This window comes from Schizosaccharomyces japonicus (assembly GCF_000149845.2).
Source record: "Schizosaccharomyces japonicus yFS275 unplaced genomic scaffold supercont5.3, whole genome shotgun sequence".
NCBI lineage: Eukaryota > Fungi > Ascomycota > Schizosaccharomycetes > Schizosaccharomycetales > Schizosaccharomycetaceae > Schizosaccharomyces > Schizosaccharomyces japonicus.
Window position 1 is genome coordinate 1,889,414 of NW_011627862.1, and position 17,597 is coordinate 1,907,010.

The 17,597-nt window shown below is 42.3% G+C and overlaps 6 protein-coding genes across 6 annotated transcripts; 2 read left to right on the forward strand and 4 right to left on the reverse strand.

The window, feature by feature from the left end:
• Positions 1 to 126: 126 nt before the first annotated feature.
• On the reverse strand, positions 127 to 4,351 carry SJAG_01563 (WDR44 family WD repeat protein). Its single transcript, XM_002172777.2, has 2 exons — positions 3,668 to 4,351; positions 127 to 3,599 (listed from the first exon to the last, which is right to left on the reverse strand). The coding sequence occupies exons 1-2, from the start codon at positions 3,807 to 3,809 to the stop codon at positions 838 to 840; spliced, it is 2,904 nt and encodes a 967-aa protein (XP_002172813.1). The 5' UTR covers positions 3,810 to 4,351; the 3' UTR covers positions 127 to 837.
• SJAG_01564 (eukaryotic protein) lies at positions 4,290 to 12,657 on the reverse strand. The gene has a single exon (XM_002172778.2). It carries the CDS (start codon positions 12,517 to 12,519, stop codon positions 4,513 to 4,515), a length of 8,007 nt encoding a protein of 2,668 aa, XP_002172814.1. The 5' UTR covers positions 12,520 to 12,657; the 3' UTR covers positions 4,290 to 4,512.
• A 180-nt stretch (positions 12,658 to 12,837) lies between these two features.
• SJAG_01565 (60S ribosomal protein L32) lies at positions 12,838 to 13,402 on the forward strand. Its single transcript, XM_002172779.2, has one exon. It carries the CDS (start codon positions 12,926 to 12,928, stop codon positions 13,307 to 13,309), a length of 384 nt encoding a protein of 127 aa, XP_002172815.1. The 5' UTR covers positions 12,838 to 12,925; the 3' UTR covers positions 13,310 to 13,402.
• Positions 13,403 to 13,747: 345 nt separating this feature from the next.
• Positions 13,748 to 15,153, forward strand: SJAG_01566 (NAD/NADH kinase; the record flags this gene model as incomplete). Its single annotated transcript, XM_002172780.1, has 5 exons — positions 13,748 to 13,955; positions 14,023 to 14,255; positions 14,309 to 14,406; positions 14,454 to 14,790; positions 14,845 to 15,153. 5 exons carry the CDS (start codon positions 13,748 to 13,750, stop codon positions 15,151 to 15,153), a joined length of 1,185 nt encoding a protein of 394 aa, XP_002172816.1.
• An 86-nt stretch (positions 15,154 to 15,239) lies between these two features.
• Positions 15,240 to 15,837, reverse strand: SJAG_01567 (hypothetical protein; the record flags this gene model as incomplete). The annotated part of the gene is made up of 3 exons (XM_002172781.1): positions 15,240 to 15,539; positions 15,585 to 15,703; positions 15,747 to 15,837. The coding sequence occupies 3 exons, from the start codon at positions 15,835 to 15,837 to the stop codon at positions 15,240 to 15,242; spliced, it is 510 nt and encodes a 169-aa protein (XP_002172817.1).
• Positions 15,838 to 16,165: 328 nt separating this feature from the next.
• Positions 16,166 to 17,520, reverse strand: SJAG_01568 (60S ribosomal protein L5; the record flags this gene model as incomplete). The annotated part of the gene is made up of 2 exons (XM_002172782.2): positions 16,166 to 17,256; positions 17,313 to 17,520. The coding sequence occupies 2 exons, from the start codon at positions 17,518 to 17,520 to the stop codon at positions 16,166 to 16,168; spliced, it is 1,299 nt and encodes a 432-aa protein (XP_002172818.2).
• Positions 17,521 to 17,597: the final 77 nt, after the last annotated feature.

A 17,597-nucleotide genomic window follows, 5' to 3' on the forward strand; every position in this document is an offset into this window, starting at 1 on the left:
TTATAAAAAGACAATACTGAAGTTGAATCCATGTAGTAAATCAATCGGAAAGCAGATATCGATATGAGCTCAAACGGTGTTGGCTAATATGAGTCGTCAACTTGGTATTTTTTTTTTTTTTTTTTTTTTTTTATTATTATTATTATTATTATTTTGGTAATTATAAATATATTATTAAGCTCCACTTCGATTTGTCGTAACTAACTCAATTGACTTAAGTTTTGACAGCGTTGATATTTAGTTTAAACTACTCAACCGTCGAGTTAATATTATTTTGTATTTATATTGCTAGAGGTTTCTTCTATATTGAGTTCCGACTCAATACAACAAAATCATTATAGATAGATCGGGTTAGTGGTAATGCATTTAAAGCTCACAGCTTTAACTTAAATATAGCCCCAAATAAAGATTGTATTGTATTAGACAATTGTAATTGCATTCTTTCCATGCAATTATATTGATCATCTTCGTCTTGCAGTAATCCGAGCGATTAGATAAAACAAGTCCATCTACCAATTTGGAAGAGCACGTTGTCCGTTAATCTAAATCCAACAACGATGAAACACTTGCGAGAGAGAAACACCGAATCACAAAATGATACGCATGTACTCATCACCCTTCCTTGAACCTATAACATTTATTAATATTATAACCATAACGTATTTCATTGCAGCTCATGAAGTTCAGTCCGAAACAAGAGGTCTTGGTTGTTGTCGAACTGTGTTTCTTATTCCTAGTTCATTCTTCCGTATGACACCTGGATAAAATTGAAATATTAATCGCCAAAACTTAAGTTTACAACTTCATCAGCGTAACAAAATAAATAACTTTTTACATCTAGTTCAAAAGAGGGGTACTTTGGTTGCAATGACAACACTCCAAGCGACGCTCCTTTGCGTTTCCAGATGCTTTTTTCGTAAACATCCGAAATGTATCATTTCCGCAGTGAGAGCATTCGAATTGAGTTTCGTCTTCAGCGTAGTTCACTTTGTTCTTATCCACCAGATTCATTTCACTAACAGCAGCAGTGGCCGTAGAAGGGGGCTTGATTACAAGAGGGGGCATTGAATTGCGTTCTAAGCCAGTTCCCATTGAAAAATAAGCTTCTGCCTTGTTCAACGGCTTCTTCCCTTTGACAAGATTGGATGAAGGTGAAGCTCTACCTTGAGGCGAAGCCGTTTGTGGTCTTTGATTCGATGAATATAACGCAGTGTTCTGCAAATAAGCTTCAGGCTTATCGGCAACATTGCACTGCTGAGAACCGTGGTGTAAAGGTAATGCGTAGTAAGCCATGCTAGCAGGTCCTTCTTGCAGCAGCATCACATCTGCTCTTCTCAATGCTTCACGCGTGTTCATAGTCCGTGCATTTCGTGCTTGCGTATTTATTGTCGATACATCAGAATGCGTAGCCTGTTGAGTGACGCGCGATAGCGCAGGCGTCAAGCCAAGTTGAGAGGTGCTCGCGGCTTGTGGAAGTTTGGCATTAATGTAAGGAAGAGTGGTAGGACGATCACGTTGAAGACTCATGGACGACTTTGAACGTTGAATTGTCACCTGTGGAATGTTAGAGTTTTGTGTACCGGGGTCTGCGCGTTTTAAATTTTGAACACTGGCATTGATTCCTTGGAACTGTTGTTTCTTCTGAATAGCGATGGCTTGTCGCTGATCAAATGCACTGTCTTGGCGGAAAACCCTAACGACCCCATCAACATCACCACACACTATAATATGCCCATTGGAGAATTCTGAAGTAGTTTCATGAGGGAATGCAAGTACTTGATCAGTAATAATACGGCTCTCGCGAGTACCACTCGCGCGTGGGAGTCCGTAGATGGGATCACTGCCTTCAGCAAGTAGTCGCTTGGTCCAAGTGGGTGCAAAAATAGCCACCGTAACTGTCCGCAAAGATGCCTTGAAATGTTCGTATTGCTGGCTTTTCTTTTTTCGGTAACGATACGCATCCACATCCCAAACATAGACTTGATCATCTTCACTACCACATATGACATGTTGCATATCATCGCTGAAGGACGCTTTAATTTGTCCTTGTTCATTAACATGTCCCTTCAACTTGTATTCCAAACTTTTGTCCTGAATGTTGTACACACGAATTCGAGAATCATTCGTAGTAATTAAAAGCTGCGTTTCACCTTTCACGCCGCTTGCCAACATACGAGCCTCGATTCCTGTAATCTTACTCCCTTTTGCTGTCCGTCCCCGGCTGTCCTTAATAGGCATTTGAGTCCGATACCGAAGGCCTTTTGTGTCGTAAAACAGGCAAAGACCACCAAAAGTTCCCGCAATAGAGACCGATCCATCTGGAGTGAATGCGACTGCAGTAATCAACTCTGGAAGTTCATTCCAATATGTCACACTTTTATCCGTAATAGACCACAGACGCAATCTACAGTCAAGTGAACCAGACAAGAAGAATCGATCATCCTTGGGATGGAAAGCAATAGAGGTAACAAAATCACTGTGTTCAAAACAGCACAAGCAATTCGCTCCGCTAGGATGCCAAAGTCGGACTGTACGATCCATGGATGAGCTTAACAGAAAGTTATTCTTACTCCAGCAAAGGTCAAGAATATCAGACTTGTGGCCTACATATTCACGCACAGGGCGAGTAGAGAAAACGGGCGCATGAAGAGTGCCATTGACGGACTTGCTTGCAGACGTGTGACCCATTTGTCGGAAAGCTTTTTCTTGCTCCTCATTGTACACGGTCCAAACCCGAATGGTTCTGTCCTGCCCTCCAACAGCTAAATATTTTCCATCATGACTAAATTCCATTGCCCAAATAGCTGCACCGGTTTTTGTGCCTGCACGCGAACTGGTACCTGTACCGTTTGTGCGTATGCTTCCGCGTCTAGAACTTGTTTGAAGCGGCGACGATAAATTCTCAGACAGAGTTCGGGAAACGGAGGGCAGCACAGGCGACATAGCTGAATTGCTGCATGTAAAAGATATATTGGTCACATAGGGCATAAGGTCACTGCCCTCAAAGGCCGTAAGTCGTGACAAATCGAATTCTTGAGCAAGAAATAGACGCGAGAAATCCTTCTTGCTCTTGTTCTTAGAACGCACACGCACGTATCTTCCAGGCTCCTCTAACAACTTATTTGACGCGTCCGAAAACTGCAGAGTGCTGTTTCCTTCATAACATGACTCATCATCTTTACTCATCGATGAATTGGCATTGCCTGGTTTCAGCCTCCGTGTCGTACGAAAGATTCGTTGCAGTAAAGACGGCCTGCGTCCAACCTGCGTCGGCTCCAAGGCGGCAGCAAGATTGTCCACCGCATTATTGGAATTTCCGGCAAAGTCTTTCAAGCTTATTGGTGCATCATTTCTACCTGATTCGTCTATCTCTTGAATTTTTTGCGAGGCCTGTCGTCTGTGAGTACCGGGAACGCTCAGGAAGTTGCCGAAAACGGAGCTTTGCTGCTGCTGTTGCTCCGAGTCTGGCTGGTCGACTCTGCTACGAGATCGGTCAATTATCTTCCGTGACAATGGGTCTATTCCCTCGGACACATGAGTCTTGCTAGACCGAAAAGGCAGAAAGCCCATATGTCCTTCCCCTTCATGTTTCCGTATCTCTAAAGCCCAATAAGTTAGTAACAAAGTCTCGAATATATAACAGTAGTGGGGACCGAAGTGTATATACCTGGTAGCGGCGGCGGTTTTACCGGTAGCTTTTCATCAGAAGTGTGTTCATCATGCACTCGAGTGCAATTGTCGTTCTCTTCTATCGATTCGTCTTGAACGGAAACTACAAGGGGGTCATGACTGTCAGAATTTCCATTCATGGAATTGGTCTCAGTAATGGGAGTTCGGATCTTCACGGTGTCGATTAATTCTTCAGTTAACAAAACTTAAGATGTTCAAGTCCTTCTCCTCCTGCAAATTGCAGGAAATAAAGGTGAATTCTGGTGCTAGTGGATGGGACTGTGTGGTGGTGGAATTCCCTAAGAAACAGTGTGTAGCTGTATAGCAGTGTGGTAGACGTAATGTATGGAGAAGTAAATGTAAGGACTATGGGAACAAGAGCACCGGTTGGTAAATGCGAGGTTGTTGGGCGTGTCAAATAGCCTCAGGATCATAAGATGCAGCAGTCAAAGCGACAGCAAATGCGACAGTAGTAGAAGCGGACCCTGGCACCGACAGGCTTATGCCGATACCGATACAGAAAATGCGAACAAGTGTGCGCATGCATGCACACACAAGTTTGATTGTTTAGATGTTTGTACGTGTATGAAAGTACTATATCTACAAAAAAGAATATCAAATTACATTACATGGAAAAATTCATTGCTGTTCTATATTCATGCCTTACTCGGGAAGGGATAGGTAAAGGGGGGAGGAAACAAAAAAACAAAATTGTTGAGTTGAAAGAGGAACAAAAGTGCAGGAAACTAGAAAGTAGAAGAGAGAAAGTAACAATAAAAGTAGAGAAGTGTGAGGGGAACAGTAAGTTATTGTTCGCATACGAATTGCGGCAAGACGAAAATCTCATTGAGGACCTTCATTTGTTAAAGTTCCCGAGCTGTCACCAAGAACAATTTCACGCTTAAGGTTATTGAGAGCATCTTTACTGATTTGATTAGTGTTCTCGGCCGGTTGCTCTTGGTTAGATGTTGACGAAGTAGTGAATGTGAGATTCAGGTGTGGAATATGCTTCTTTATGACTTGTGAGATTTGTTTGCTTCGGCGACCTTGAGTCTTCCAAAATGACTTTTGTGAATGCCGTGAACGTATACTAGCAGCGTTCGTTATCATCGACGTTTGAGTGTCCAGCACAGGCGATTGTCCGGCAGTAAGACTCCTCACCGTTTCGTCATTATAGCTACTAAGGAAACCAGTCTCTGGATCCTCCAGTTCTTGTTCCAAGCGGTCCGAATTAGAATTCTTTGAAGTTGTTCCTGTAAACTTCTCGAGAATCAACTTTCCAGAGTGATTCAATATTACACGCAACATATCATGTTTTAATTGCATGGTAACTTCCAACAGCGACCAGATCTCATTACGATACTCCATCGTTGGCATTGTAAATACAAAGTCTGTAATGTTATCCAGTCCCAAATGACCTTGGCCATGGTAACTAAAGCAGAGAACCACACTTGGAACCTTGAAGTATGTAACTGCGAAGAAAGAGCCGGCGCGTTCTAGCATTGTATTCAACTCAGCTCTTGCATCCTCGTCAAGTTCAAAGTAGGTATTAGCAACAGACATTTGACTCGACTGTACCCGAGACGTAGCCATTGTGCTGCCTGTCCGGGAGCTCACTCGAGACATAGCACTTGCCGACCTCTCTACTGGAGGTTTATCTGACTTTGAGTCGCTTTGCTGTTTACGTTTTCTAATACGAGAAAGAATGGATGCACCTTCCATTCCCTCAGACTGTTTCGGAAACACATAATTGAAAACCAAGTTAACCAGTTCCTGCTCTAATTGTAGACGCAAAGGGAAAAGTGAGCATTCGACATGTTCAAACAAAGGGATACCAGCAACAGCGTCCTGCACCTGCCAGTGAATTCGGATAAGCTTTTCCTGGTGCAATTGCTCAATGTCACTATCCACCTCAAAGTACGGCGAGATAACATTTGAAAATCGTGCACCTTCGAACAAGCTTGTTCCCTTCAGTAGTCCAATTTCAACGGTATTTGAATTAGAGGAATCCGTATTATCAACCCTTCTAAAAGATGCTCTATACAAAGCAATGTCCAAAAACTTTTTATGGTGCTCATCTAATAAATGCCAGATAACCTCTTTCGTCATAATCAACCAGCTTAAACGAGGACGTCTATCAGACTGTCCGACCTGTCGTTGTGCAAGCGCAATTGACTCCATGATGTAGAATAGCTCTTCTTCAGTTTCAAAAATTTCGTTTTGAAGAAAGTATTGTTGCTTGACATGCCGTTGAACATTTAGCGTAATATCATAAAGCTGGTAGTGCTGTTTAATCGCTTCATAATTTCTAATTCTTCGTTGCAAAGCACGAACGATTTCCGGGGTTCCTTCCAAATCCGTGAAATCAGCAGTCAGCAAAATCTCCTCGATTCTCTTGCTCCGTCTTTTTTGATTTGGTTCTTTATACAAGAGAAGGTTCGTAACGATGGTGAATATTTCATAGTACTGCGACGAATCCGTATAGCAGACAACTTTTGGAAAATCGACAGTAATAGTATTTGTGTGCGAATCCAGGTCTTGAAAGTGCCCGTTTGTAGCTGCAACAGTTCGCTTTAGGCGCAACGCATTGTGCTTTGTATATTCAGCAGAGAACGATATTCTGTCGAGGAACCGAAAGAATCCAGGAGGAGTCAGAACAAAATCAAATGTTGCCTCCAGAGGGACCCACGGAGGATAGAAGCTGTTTGCATCAGAACCGTAGTTATTTGCGACAAGAAACTTGGCGTTCTGTTTCGAAAAGTAAGCTCGCTTAGCAATGAAGAACTGAGATTCGCTCACATTTACGAGGAAACGTTGCTCAACAAGGTTGTTCAAATCGTCTTCTGACAATGATGGATCAAGCACACTGAGAATTTTCATTTGCATACTTTGAACTGAAACAATAACAGACGTGTTCGGATTTACAGCGCTCTGAAATTGAATTTGCGGAGCAATAAATCGAAAGATGTAACTGTTCACGAGATCATAATGCTCATCTTTGAGAGAAAAGCTTCCACTTGAATTTGTAGCTCCAGGATGCCTAGCTCCTGAATCCGTACACTTAACAACAAAGTGCTTGTCTATATCATCCATGAGGAACTTTATCAAATTTTTGGTTTCTTCTCGCTTCTCTTCATTTCGCGGACCGACATAAGTATCAAAAAAATCGGTATCAACTGGGGCTTCCTGCTTCTCTAGCAAACCCTGAAGAAATCGGATAGCTCTTTGAGACATATAATAGGAAAAGCCCCGTCTTCTATCGACTTCATTTATGTACTCCAAAAACGTATCGCGCACAAAGTGATTCCATTTGATCTGAACATTATGGACCACAAAACGATTATTGAATTCAGTAATTGAATCAGAAAATCGAGCATACACAAAACCGTAATGATCTGTTTTCCGAGATTGTTGCGCTGAGTCCTCGTCAGTATTCTCAAGCGCGAGTTTTCTCAACTGATCAAATATTCTTATGTTGGCGTGTACCAACTCGATGCTCTTCCGTTCTTTTTCAATTTCTTTTTGAATGAATTCTGTAGCACTGTTTGGAAGCGAATTAAGCTTAGCAATTCGTTCTTCTGATTCTACAACAAGAGCCTTAAGCTCCTCTTGCCGCGCATCGAGAATTTCCGTCTGGATTTGCGACGTATTTTCCTCGCTTAAAAGACAACGGTGCGTATTCTCTTGATTAAATCGACACTCTGGTTTTTGACCATCTTTGTTCTTTCTTGGTTCATGTTGAGCCACAGTATGTCGATAGTAAGTGAACCTGGGCGAGTACGCGAAAGGATAAATGGAACAAATTGACCCGAATTGTGGAAGTAACCAATCGATTTCATGGAAATCATCTTGATCAATCCACTCCAAAGGTCCTTCCACTTTTTCAAACATATCCTTGTTTGTATTGTTAAAATAGGCGGGTTGGTGTTGATAATTGTTATCACTTTCCACATTGCTTTCATCAAACAAGGCATTTAAGACTCTTAGATCAACTGCTCTAAAATCGACCTTTCCAAGATGCATCTTCATGGTGGAAACCTCTTTAAGTTTTGAATCTTTAGAAAGATAGACATGCTTTTCTTTTCGTTGATGTAAATCGATGGTAAATCTTTCTACCTTAGCCTTTATACCAGTTGTACTTGTGCACTTGGTGTGTAAATCTTTTGAAGTCTTGTACCGATAGACATGGCTGATGAAAAGAGGTGCTATTTCCAGGCAATACTTAAACGTCGCTAGGTAACGGCCAAACTTTTTATCAGGCTTGTTATTCTCACTTGGATAAAGGGAACCTGAACGCAGTGGATATGACATATTGTTTGAAAACAATCTCCACCAGTCAAAGAAATGGGCAAAAACCAAAGGCGTAAGATGAATGGTATTACTTGATTTAACCTCAGAATAGCGATTCTCATCATCAAGAAACCTGGGAGACTCTAAAGCAAGTGAACAATGAAAAAAGTCACTGCGAAATCCCCTGTAGGCATCATAAGGTCCTTCGGAATCTGGCTCACAAAATTTTGGAATCCTTGTGACAATGTCCCAATGAGGTTTGAAATTCCACAAGCGGCACTTCCGTTGACCATTACACTTATCACAATGTTTTCCGCAGGCTCTTTCAGGAACAAATCCACATCTCCATCGGACTTGCCCAACGAGTTTTGCTATAATTTTTCGACATCGTAAATCTCTACTCTTAACGATATCTTTTGTTTCCATATCATGCATATCAGTGGTTTCATCATACATGGAATTCCAGATGGTCGAGGCCTGTTTCGGGAAGTCTGGCACACTAAGATAAAACTCATTGCTGTCGACAGTCATAAAGTTCCTAGGATCTTTATCACAATTAATGTCCCATGCAACATTGCCAGACCAACATTTTTGAAAACCGGCTCCCGAGCCCAAAGTTATGTAAGGATCTCGAGATCCTTTCAGAGAAAAGAGGACATCACCATTACCAACCCAGCGAACCCTAATTTGCGAATGAGTAATTAAACGCAGCTTATCCCAAAAACCAAGTTTTTCCGAGGGATCTACGGGAAGCTTTGTAAAACTATCCGTAATTCGAATAATGTCAGAAAAAGCAGGTTGATATGAAGTACACCACAGCAAAGTCGTGGGAAGGGGTGTACGAATGTAGATCCGAGTATCTGAAAACGTTTTTATAGGAGAAACAGTACGAGTAACATTCACAGCAAATGGGTTGATAAGACTACTGCCCAGCTTGGCAGGAACAACTTGAACGGTAACATCTCTTATAGCTGCTTCAGTAGGGACTTGTTCAGTAATTACTATATTGCTTTTAAGTAACCACGAAGACAATTCATCATGACAGCGTTTGGGTTGGGCTGGAATAAAAATCATAGGAATTGGATAATCACGAATGTACAAGCTTGCTTGGTTCATTTTCCAATCAATAGACATAGGGAAATAAATTGAATACTGATAATCCTTTGGCTGACCATTACCAACTCTGTTGAGAAATTCTGGCAGTTCATCTAATGGAAAGGTTGGCTTATCCATTGTAAAGTCAAAAGATTGAGCAGCAATATCCATTAAGGGCGGACTCACTGATATTGGAAGAATCTTTTCCGAGAAGAAAACATTGTCATTTAATGAAGGGACTTTTATCCAAACATCGTGCTTCTTCCGTTTCAGTCTGTTGTAGCGAAAACCTCTTACACGCTTAAGGTTCACAATCCAAGAAAGTGAGTCGTATTCCATCAATCGTTGCCGTGCTTCTGTAACGGTGACTGAAAGATTATTAAAAAATTGCTCATCGTTGTCATCGTTATTCATAAAGAATTCGGCAAAGCTCTTGTTCAGATCATTCAGACGTTCTACTCTCTTTTGTTCTGTTGCATCGTTAACTTCAGGATCTTCTGCATGACTTTGATAATCCTTGAAGCTAGTATTGAAGTCAAATGATGAGTTGCTAAAAGTGTCATCTAAGTAACGAGTCCGAAGCTTCATTACTCTGTTTTCGAATGCTTCCCATCGACTTTGACGCAATTCCTGTTCAGCCAATCCAGTGCGGAAGATAATCGCTAGCTTAACCTCAAATGGATCATCTTCAATTTCAAAATTGAATGCTGAAGCCTTAATATTTATATGAGGAGAGATCTTCGGTTCGTTAGGGATTTGAGCTTGAACGTGTTGCTCTTGAACCGTAATAGGCGGTTTTACAAGACGAATAGCACCTTTAACCGTGTTGATCAGACTCTCAATTAGCTTATAGGGGATGAATCCATGAGGTATACGGATGCAGATACTGTTAGTATTGAAATGATGCAGCATTCTTTGGTGATCAGACTTTGTCATAAAGTAATGAATATGAGTCAATAAAATAAGCGGAAGCCAATAATTCTCATCGTCTTTACTCCAAGTATGAATCTGTAAACTATCCATGGTTAATTCCCACGAACGACTTCTTTGCTCTTTAAGCATATGAAGATCAGTAATATCGAGAAGAAGGCGGGCATTATCATGCAAGATCATTTTAAATCGAGATCCCCGTACACGAATATCATATTGTTTTTCGTGGGAATAAGGTAGTATTGCTTGTTTTCCCTTCAGGTTTTTTGAAGCCGGTTCATTTTCCGGCTTACTCAAGATGCTTCTTAAAACATCAAACGCTTTCAATAAGCAGAAGTTATCGAGCATTGAGTATTCTCCCCTTAAAGCATTGATATCGCCATGTAGCCTCGTGAGGACATTCTTACTTCTCGGTTCGAAAATGGTTGTATGATACAACGTAAGCTGGGGAGCAACGAGTAGTAGAGTTTCATGGTAGTTTCCCGATATACTTGAAAGCTTACTCTTTAAACTGACATGGTGAAAACCAAACCTTATGTCTTGAGTGTGTTCCAACGGCTTATTACGACCAGTAGTTTTAACTTCCATATTGCGAATACGAAGGTGGGCTCCGCACGATGTATTGGATTTTTCATTTTCATAATCGCAAACTGACATATCGAAACCAGAACCATAAAGCTTAAAATGTTGAAGCCATTGAGGAAGAAAACAGTCGCTTTGTTTTTTTGGACGCGCTTTTCCTGATTTGGAGGAAAAATCCCTCTTTATGTCTAAAACCGTGTGTTGAATACGCTTCAAACAATCGATAATTGCCTTTTGATCAACAAAAATAGCCATACGTTGATAGTCACATTCAATACGAGCCTTTTGTTCAAAGAAAGAATAGTCGCATGTAAAGTGTATAGTGTCCGATAGATTAACAGTACTCTTATTATTCTGTGGGTCCAGAAAGAAAACCGTATTATTGCCAAGACGCGCCGCAAGTTTGACTGCTGATAAAAGCTTTTCATTGTCTGATGGATGTAAATTAACTCGCATCGTTGACAAACTTGCGACGAGCATTCCAGGGGAATCATAGTTAAAAGGGTCCTTCACGCTTGAAATAAATAAACGAAATGTTGGATGATTCATGTTGAGAGATACATCCAAACTAGGAAGCTGACAAAATTTGGAGAACAAGGAGTCTGAGCTTTTAGAACGCGTGCTACTCGTTGTTTTGTTCCGCAAAGCATCTATAAACTGCTGGACAAAATGTAGCCGAACATCTAAACAAGGAGAAGCAACAGAACTCTCAATCCGTAGTGGACAAGAACGTATTCTAGAATGGGAAAAAGGCGTGCAGAAAAGTTGTGTAAACATGGAAGTGAAACCCGTTACTGTAAGCAGTGGAACGTCCAAAAGTACGTGTTTTTTTTGTGAACGCAAGAGATTCTCAATATTCACATTTAAGGCCGTTAATAATACTTGATGAGCAGTAACATTCTGGTCAAAAAAAAGTCGGTATGACGAGTTGTTTTGATTCAACTTGTTGAAAGTGAAGCCAATATCATTACATTTGACTTTGTGAATTGAGTTCTTTTCAACAAAGTGCTGTATGACAACTGAAAATGTACCAACTTGCATATGTACTTCCTGAAGTTGCAACAACAATGCCGAGTAATCTTCGTCCTTTAATTTCCATGATGATTCTTGGTGTGAACTACATGCATCTGTTTCCCCACGTTTATCACTCTTTGAAAACATGTCAATGAAAAGAGGACTGTTGAGATTCAAATCCAGTCTGCCAATCTTGATACCTAATTCGAAAACGTCCAAAAGTTTTTTCGTTTTGGGAAACAGCTCCTCGGCATTTTTAAAGCTAAGAGAAAACGTGGTAAAATCATTCACGTAAAACTGTTCTCCATTGCGTTCGACAAGTACCAAATCAATAAACCGAATAAACAATTGTCGATGAGAGGTTTGTAAGTCACCTCCAAGCACATTCGTAGTATCAATAAGGTCGGTCTCAGATGTTTCACCAAGTGATACACTTCCGAACTCAATGACCTCACCACCTTGGAGGACAAATCGCATTTCACGGAATGTAATATGTATCATAAGCATGAACTTGCTTCGAAGAACACGCATAACATATTTCTGAATCTTGAACAGCCTCAAACAGTCCACGAGATGACGAGGACCGCTAGCATTTGCGCCCTTTTGTGACTCATTCCGTGTGGAAGAGACAGAATTCTTCAAATTTAGTTGAGTAATGGTCAAGCCTTTAATAACGAACGTAACAGCATAAGGATTTGAGGGTGAAGGTCTATGTACACGAATTTTAAACGAAGGAACAATGATTGAAGAACCATTAGAGAAAGTGTGCTGTAAACCATGGATAGAGAAGAAACCGATCCGTCGGAAACGCCAGCCAGAACAATAACCAATTATCCAGAACAGAGTATGGAGAACTAAAAGAACGAATGCAATTTTCCATATTGTGAGGTAGGCAATTAATTTCCGAAAAAGACCAATGCCAGCTCTAAGCATACCCATTGAGCTCCTCAAACCAGAGAATTCAAAACTTTCTGTCAAGGGACTTTTTGACAGTTTTACTGGGCCCTAAAACAACTTATGTTTATAAGTAAACACACTTTTTATGTGAATAATGTCATTCGCGGCTGTTAGGAACGCCGGCGGCAGCAGTTGGAAGTGACTCCATTTCCCCATGACGTCGATTTCCGGCAAAATCTTATCTTTATATCTTATCAAACCTTAATTTGAAAAATCAGAAGCCAAAAAAAATACAGAAAACAATACTGCGTTTGATAGAGACGTATTAAAAACACATAGTTTCTTATTATCACTACTTTTCGTATTTTTTTCTGTTCAATCAGAAGAAGCAGTCACACGCCTTAAATACGAAACACCACAATTTCAGCACTTTTCACCCACAGCAGACATGGCCGCAGTGAAGATCGTCAAGAAGCACACGACCCAGTTCAAGCGTCACCAATCTGACAACTTCAAGCGTGTCAGTGAGTCGTGGAGAAAGCCCAAGGGTATCGATGGCGTCGTTCGTCGTCGTTTCCGCGGTACCATCCGCATGCCCAAGATCGGTTACGGCTCCAACAAGAAGACCAAGTACTGCATGCCTAACGGTTTGAAGGCTTTCCTTGTCCGCAACGTTGCCGACGTCGAGCTTTTGCTCATGCAAAACAAGACCTTCGCTGCCGAGATTGCCTCCAACGTGTCTGCTCGCAAGCGTGTCGAGATCATTGAGAAGGCCCGTGCCTTGGGTGTTAAGGTCACCAACGCTGGTGCTAAGGTCCGTTCTCAAGAGTAGATCCATGAAACGTTTTTTGTAATGTTTCAATCGATGTTCCGTGCTATGTCCTTTGACTGGGTATATACGTTAATCATGCTTTGGGCCAAATAACTTTTGCGGGGTAGTGGTGGGGCTGGGTGTTTCAACGTGTGCTCGTAAGCGAACCTAAAACAATCTAAAATATTTTAAAACCTTAAAAACTCACCACCAAGAACTGCGGGGAGTTGCTGGGGCTCGTCGGGCGTGTCCGCATACGTATCTTCCAAGTAGTTGGGACGTACTGAACGTCTTGTCGTGTCGTACTAAACGTATTTGGTGAAATTACTTCTTCTAAAAGTCTGTTTATTCCTCTTGTGAGTTAGTTTGCGTAGGAGTTGCCAGTGCAATTCGTAAACGCTCGTTTCTGTTCGACCTTTACACAATTCCTCATACACGGTAAATTGCAGTTGTTTTCCTATGTCACAATACAACGATCAGTGTCTTTCAACTAATCCAAAGACTGCAAATGACTATCATGGTGCATTTCCTTACTGCTCCGTCCATGCTCAGTTAAGACCTTACGTTGCAGATTGCTCTGCCGCGTGCCGAAGGAATGCTCCATTTTCCGAAAAAGACTCCCTTCAAGATGTTGTTTGGCAAATTAGGAATATTTCTAACAAGCTGAGTACGTTTGTTTGCCTGTTTTAATTAATTTTGTGTAAAGAAAAAAAGCTCTAACAGATTTCATTTAGAGGGAACACCCATCCAACCAAAAATCTGCTCTCTTTTAATTGTATCTAAACCCGGTGAGGATGCGGTGGAACAGAAGCTGATTGAAATTGTAAAATGGCTCCTGTCACACAAGTCGTTTGTGGTATATGTGCAACATACACTGAAATCTCTATTCGAAGAGCATGAACGCTTGCAATATTGGACTCCGCTGTTATGTGCTAAACAGTCGCAGTTATTTGATCTCGTGCTGACTGTAAGTTCTGATTGTGAGATTTGATATTGTTAATAGGCTGCTAACATTGTGAGTTGGGCGGTGACGGTACAGTATTGTATACTAGTCGACTATTTCAGCGGACGGTCCCACCGATCATGCCGTTTGCCATGGGCACTCTTGGATTTTTGACGTATGGTTTAATTTGATGAATGAAGCAAAATTGCTAAACGTTTGCAGGCACTTTGATGTTAGCAAATTTCGCGAATCAATTCAAAGCATATCAAAGGAAATGTACATTCATTTACGTACTCGCTTTGAATGCCGGTATATGCGGAAAAAGGATAGTCATAAGCGGATTGAACTTGGCGATCATGTGTTCAGCAACTCGCTGGTGGAAAACGAAGAGACACATGAGTTTGTGGAATCACTTGTCGTATTAAACGAAGTCGTAATTGATCGTGGTCCAAACTCTGCTATGACGAAAATTATACTTTACGTTGATTCGAAGTATCTTACAACGGTAGAGGCAGACGGTTTGTGCCTATCCACACCTACGGGCTCAACCGCGTATTCGGTATGCTTTTTTTTTTCTCATTTTAAGACATTTTTGACTAAACTATAAACGCAGTTGGCCACAGGTGGTTCGTTATGCCATCCAGAAATTCCCGTTGTCATAATTAGTCCTATTTGTGCACACTCGCTTTCTCTACGGCCCATCCACGTTCCGGATTCTATGTATCTTCATGTTGTCATTCCCGAAGATGCTCCTCATAGCGGATGGATATCGTTTGATGGAAGAAATCGAACTGAGCTTCGTCCAGGCGATTTTCTCATGGTCCGAGTATCTCGGTATCCTTTCCCTAGTGTCTACTCTCGTGAGGAGCAGGCGGACTGGTTTGACAGTATCAAGCGCACGTTAATGTGGAATCAAAACTAGAGGGCTACAATTTCCTCAAAATTTATGTTATACCGTACCAACAATTCCTTTCTAAATTTATTTTCGTATCTCACTTAAACGCGCCGCTATGTACGTGTCCGCGACGTCTTAACAGGTTTCAGCTCTTCCTCCAAGCTAGTCTCCTCCGCAACCGCAGATGTTTTGACTGGCACTAATGTTTCAGCCAAAAAATCGGCCACCGTATAACTTTCCTCCTTTTTCGAGTCCTTTCGCGTAATGTTTTTCAAACGGTTAAGGGCATCCTCTCCAACTGTTCCTTCTTCCAAAGACTTGTTTCCGTCCTCCTCATGCTCCATTGTCTTTGTTTCCAATAGGTTGCCGTCATTGGCAGCGGCTTGTTCTTCTAATACACCAAGAGCAAGATCCTAAAATCTCAAGTTAACAGCTGTTTCTCAAGTGTTTGGACAAACCATTTCAATGTATGTCTCTTCGTTCGTCAGTTTCTCAAGATCTGCCTCCTCTCCTTGTTGTTCGAGCTGATTGTTGGCCTCTTTAAAGCTTTCTAAGAATGATTTACATTGTTCTAGCACTACAACCATTGTTAATATTGCAATAACCCAAGATACACTTACGTGGAGAACGTCCTGGAAACTTGCCAGAAAACCCACCACCAAGTGGATTAGTACGTTCTTTTTGTTGGGTATTCTCTTCTTTTGCACTCATAATGTATGTAGAAGAAGGAATTATAAGACCTAACAATTCACCTAAAACTACGAATTTGCCTCCACGGATGAACCCTTCTGAACGCGATTTTTTGGTGGTGAGTTTCACTTGGGGAACTAGACAAAAGGCAACGCAAGAAACCGCACGTACGTACGACGAAATGATCGAACAAGAACAAGGGTAAGAGAGCTCTAATTCCTGCGGAAGAGAGTCTTCCCGCATACGGCTGCATGCCTGTGCTGGCTCCTACTTGGAATGACTACGAAAGCCGATACTCCTTACGCTCCTCAACCTTCCACTCTTACGGAACAAAAATACATTAAGATTTTTAAGCACGGCCAGCAGCAACAATCTTGGCTTGGACGCGGGCCTTGCGCTCGGCGTTGGTAAGCTTGTTTTGCTTGTACTTGAGAGACTCGGCCTTGATGGCAGCCTTGTCCTTGGTAGACTTCTCGGGGAGAGGGTTCTCGCGAATGTTGGCATAGGCCTCAGCGTAGATGTCCTCGAGTTGGTCACTCTCAATGCCATCAGCAATGAGAGAAGAGAATTGCTTTTGGTAACGCTCCTCATCATCGTCAATAAGCATCTCCATGTACTCAGCAACGTGACCACCGTAGATGTACTTGCGAAGAGTCTCATCGTCCAACTCCTCAGTCTCGATATCCCAACCAGGGAAACGGCTAGGAGAGTGGGGAACGTAAAGACCACCATCAGAAGCACCCTTCATAGCACCGAAGACACGAGCACCGGTGGAGGTACGCTTCAGACCAACGTCCAAGAAGACCTTGAAGGGACGAGGACCGTCCTCAATAGCCTCAGTGAGCTCAAACTCACCCTCAGGCTCGACAACACCCTCGTACTTCTTGTCAAGACCCAACTTGATAAGAGCACGACGGGCAACCAAGAGACCAGTAGCGTAGGCAGCGGTCCAGTTGGCCAAACCCCACTTGATGCCGTAGCGAGGAGCGTAGATGTCCTCGAGTTGGTCACTCTCAATGCCATCAGCAATGAGAGAAGAGAATTGCTTTTGGTAACGCTCCTCATCATCGTCAATAAGCATCTCCATGTACTCAGCAACGTGACCACCGTAGATGTACTTGCGAAGAGTCTCATCGTCCAACTCCTCAGTCTCGATATCCCAACCAGGGAAACGGCTAGGAGAGTGGGGAACGTAAAGACCACCATCAGAAGCACCCTTCATAGCACCGAAGACACGAGCACCGGTGGAGGTACGCTTCAGACCAACGTCCAAGAAGACCTTGAAGGGACGAGGACCGTCCTCAATAGCCTCAGTGAGCTCAAACTCACCCTCAGGCTCGACAACACCCTCGTACTTCTTGTCAAGACCCAACTTGATAAGAGCACGACGGGCAACCAAGAGACCAGTAGCGTAGGCAGCGGTCCAGTTGGCAAACCCCACTTGATGCCGTAGCGAGGGAGCTCGGAAGAGTGAGCAGAAGCAAGAACATAGTCACCGTTAACCTTAGAGGAAACGATTTGGCAGGTGACGAAGCGGTTGGAAATACGAACGACCAAGCGGTACTTGGGGGCGTTGTACTTGTTCTTGGCTTGAGAGATCAAACGCTTACGAGCATAGTAGTCGGTCTTACCCTCACGACGACGACGGTACTTGGTTTGGTAGCGAGAGAAGTAGGCGCTGTTCTTGACACTCTGGAAGGCCATTTTTGGTGGTAGAGAGAGGGACAAACGGCCGCGACAGAGAATTCGCGAACAAAACACAACCGTGACTGTTTTTCGTT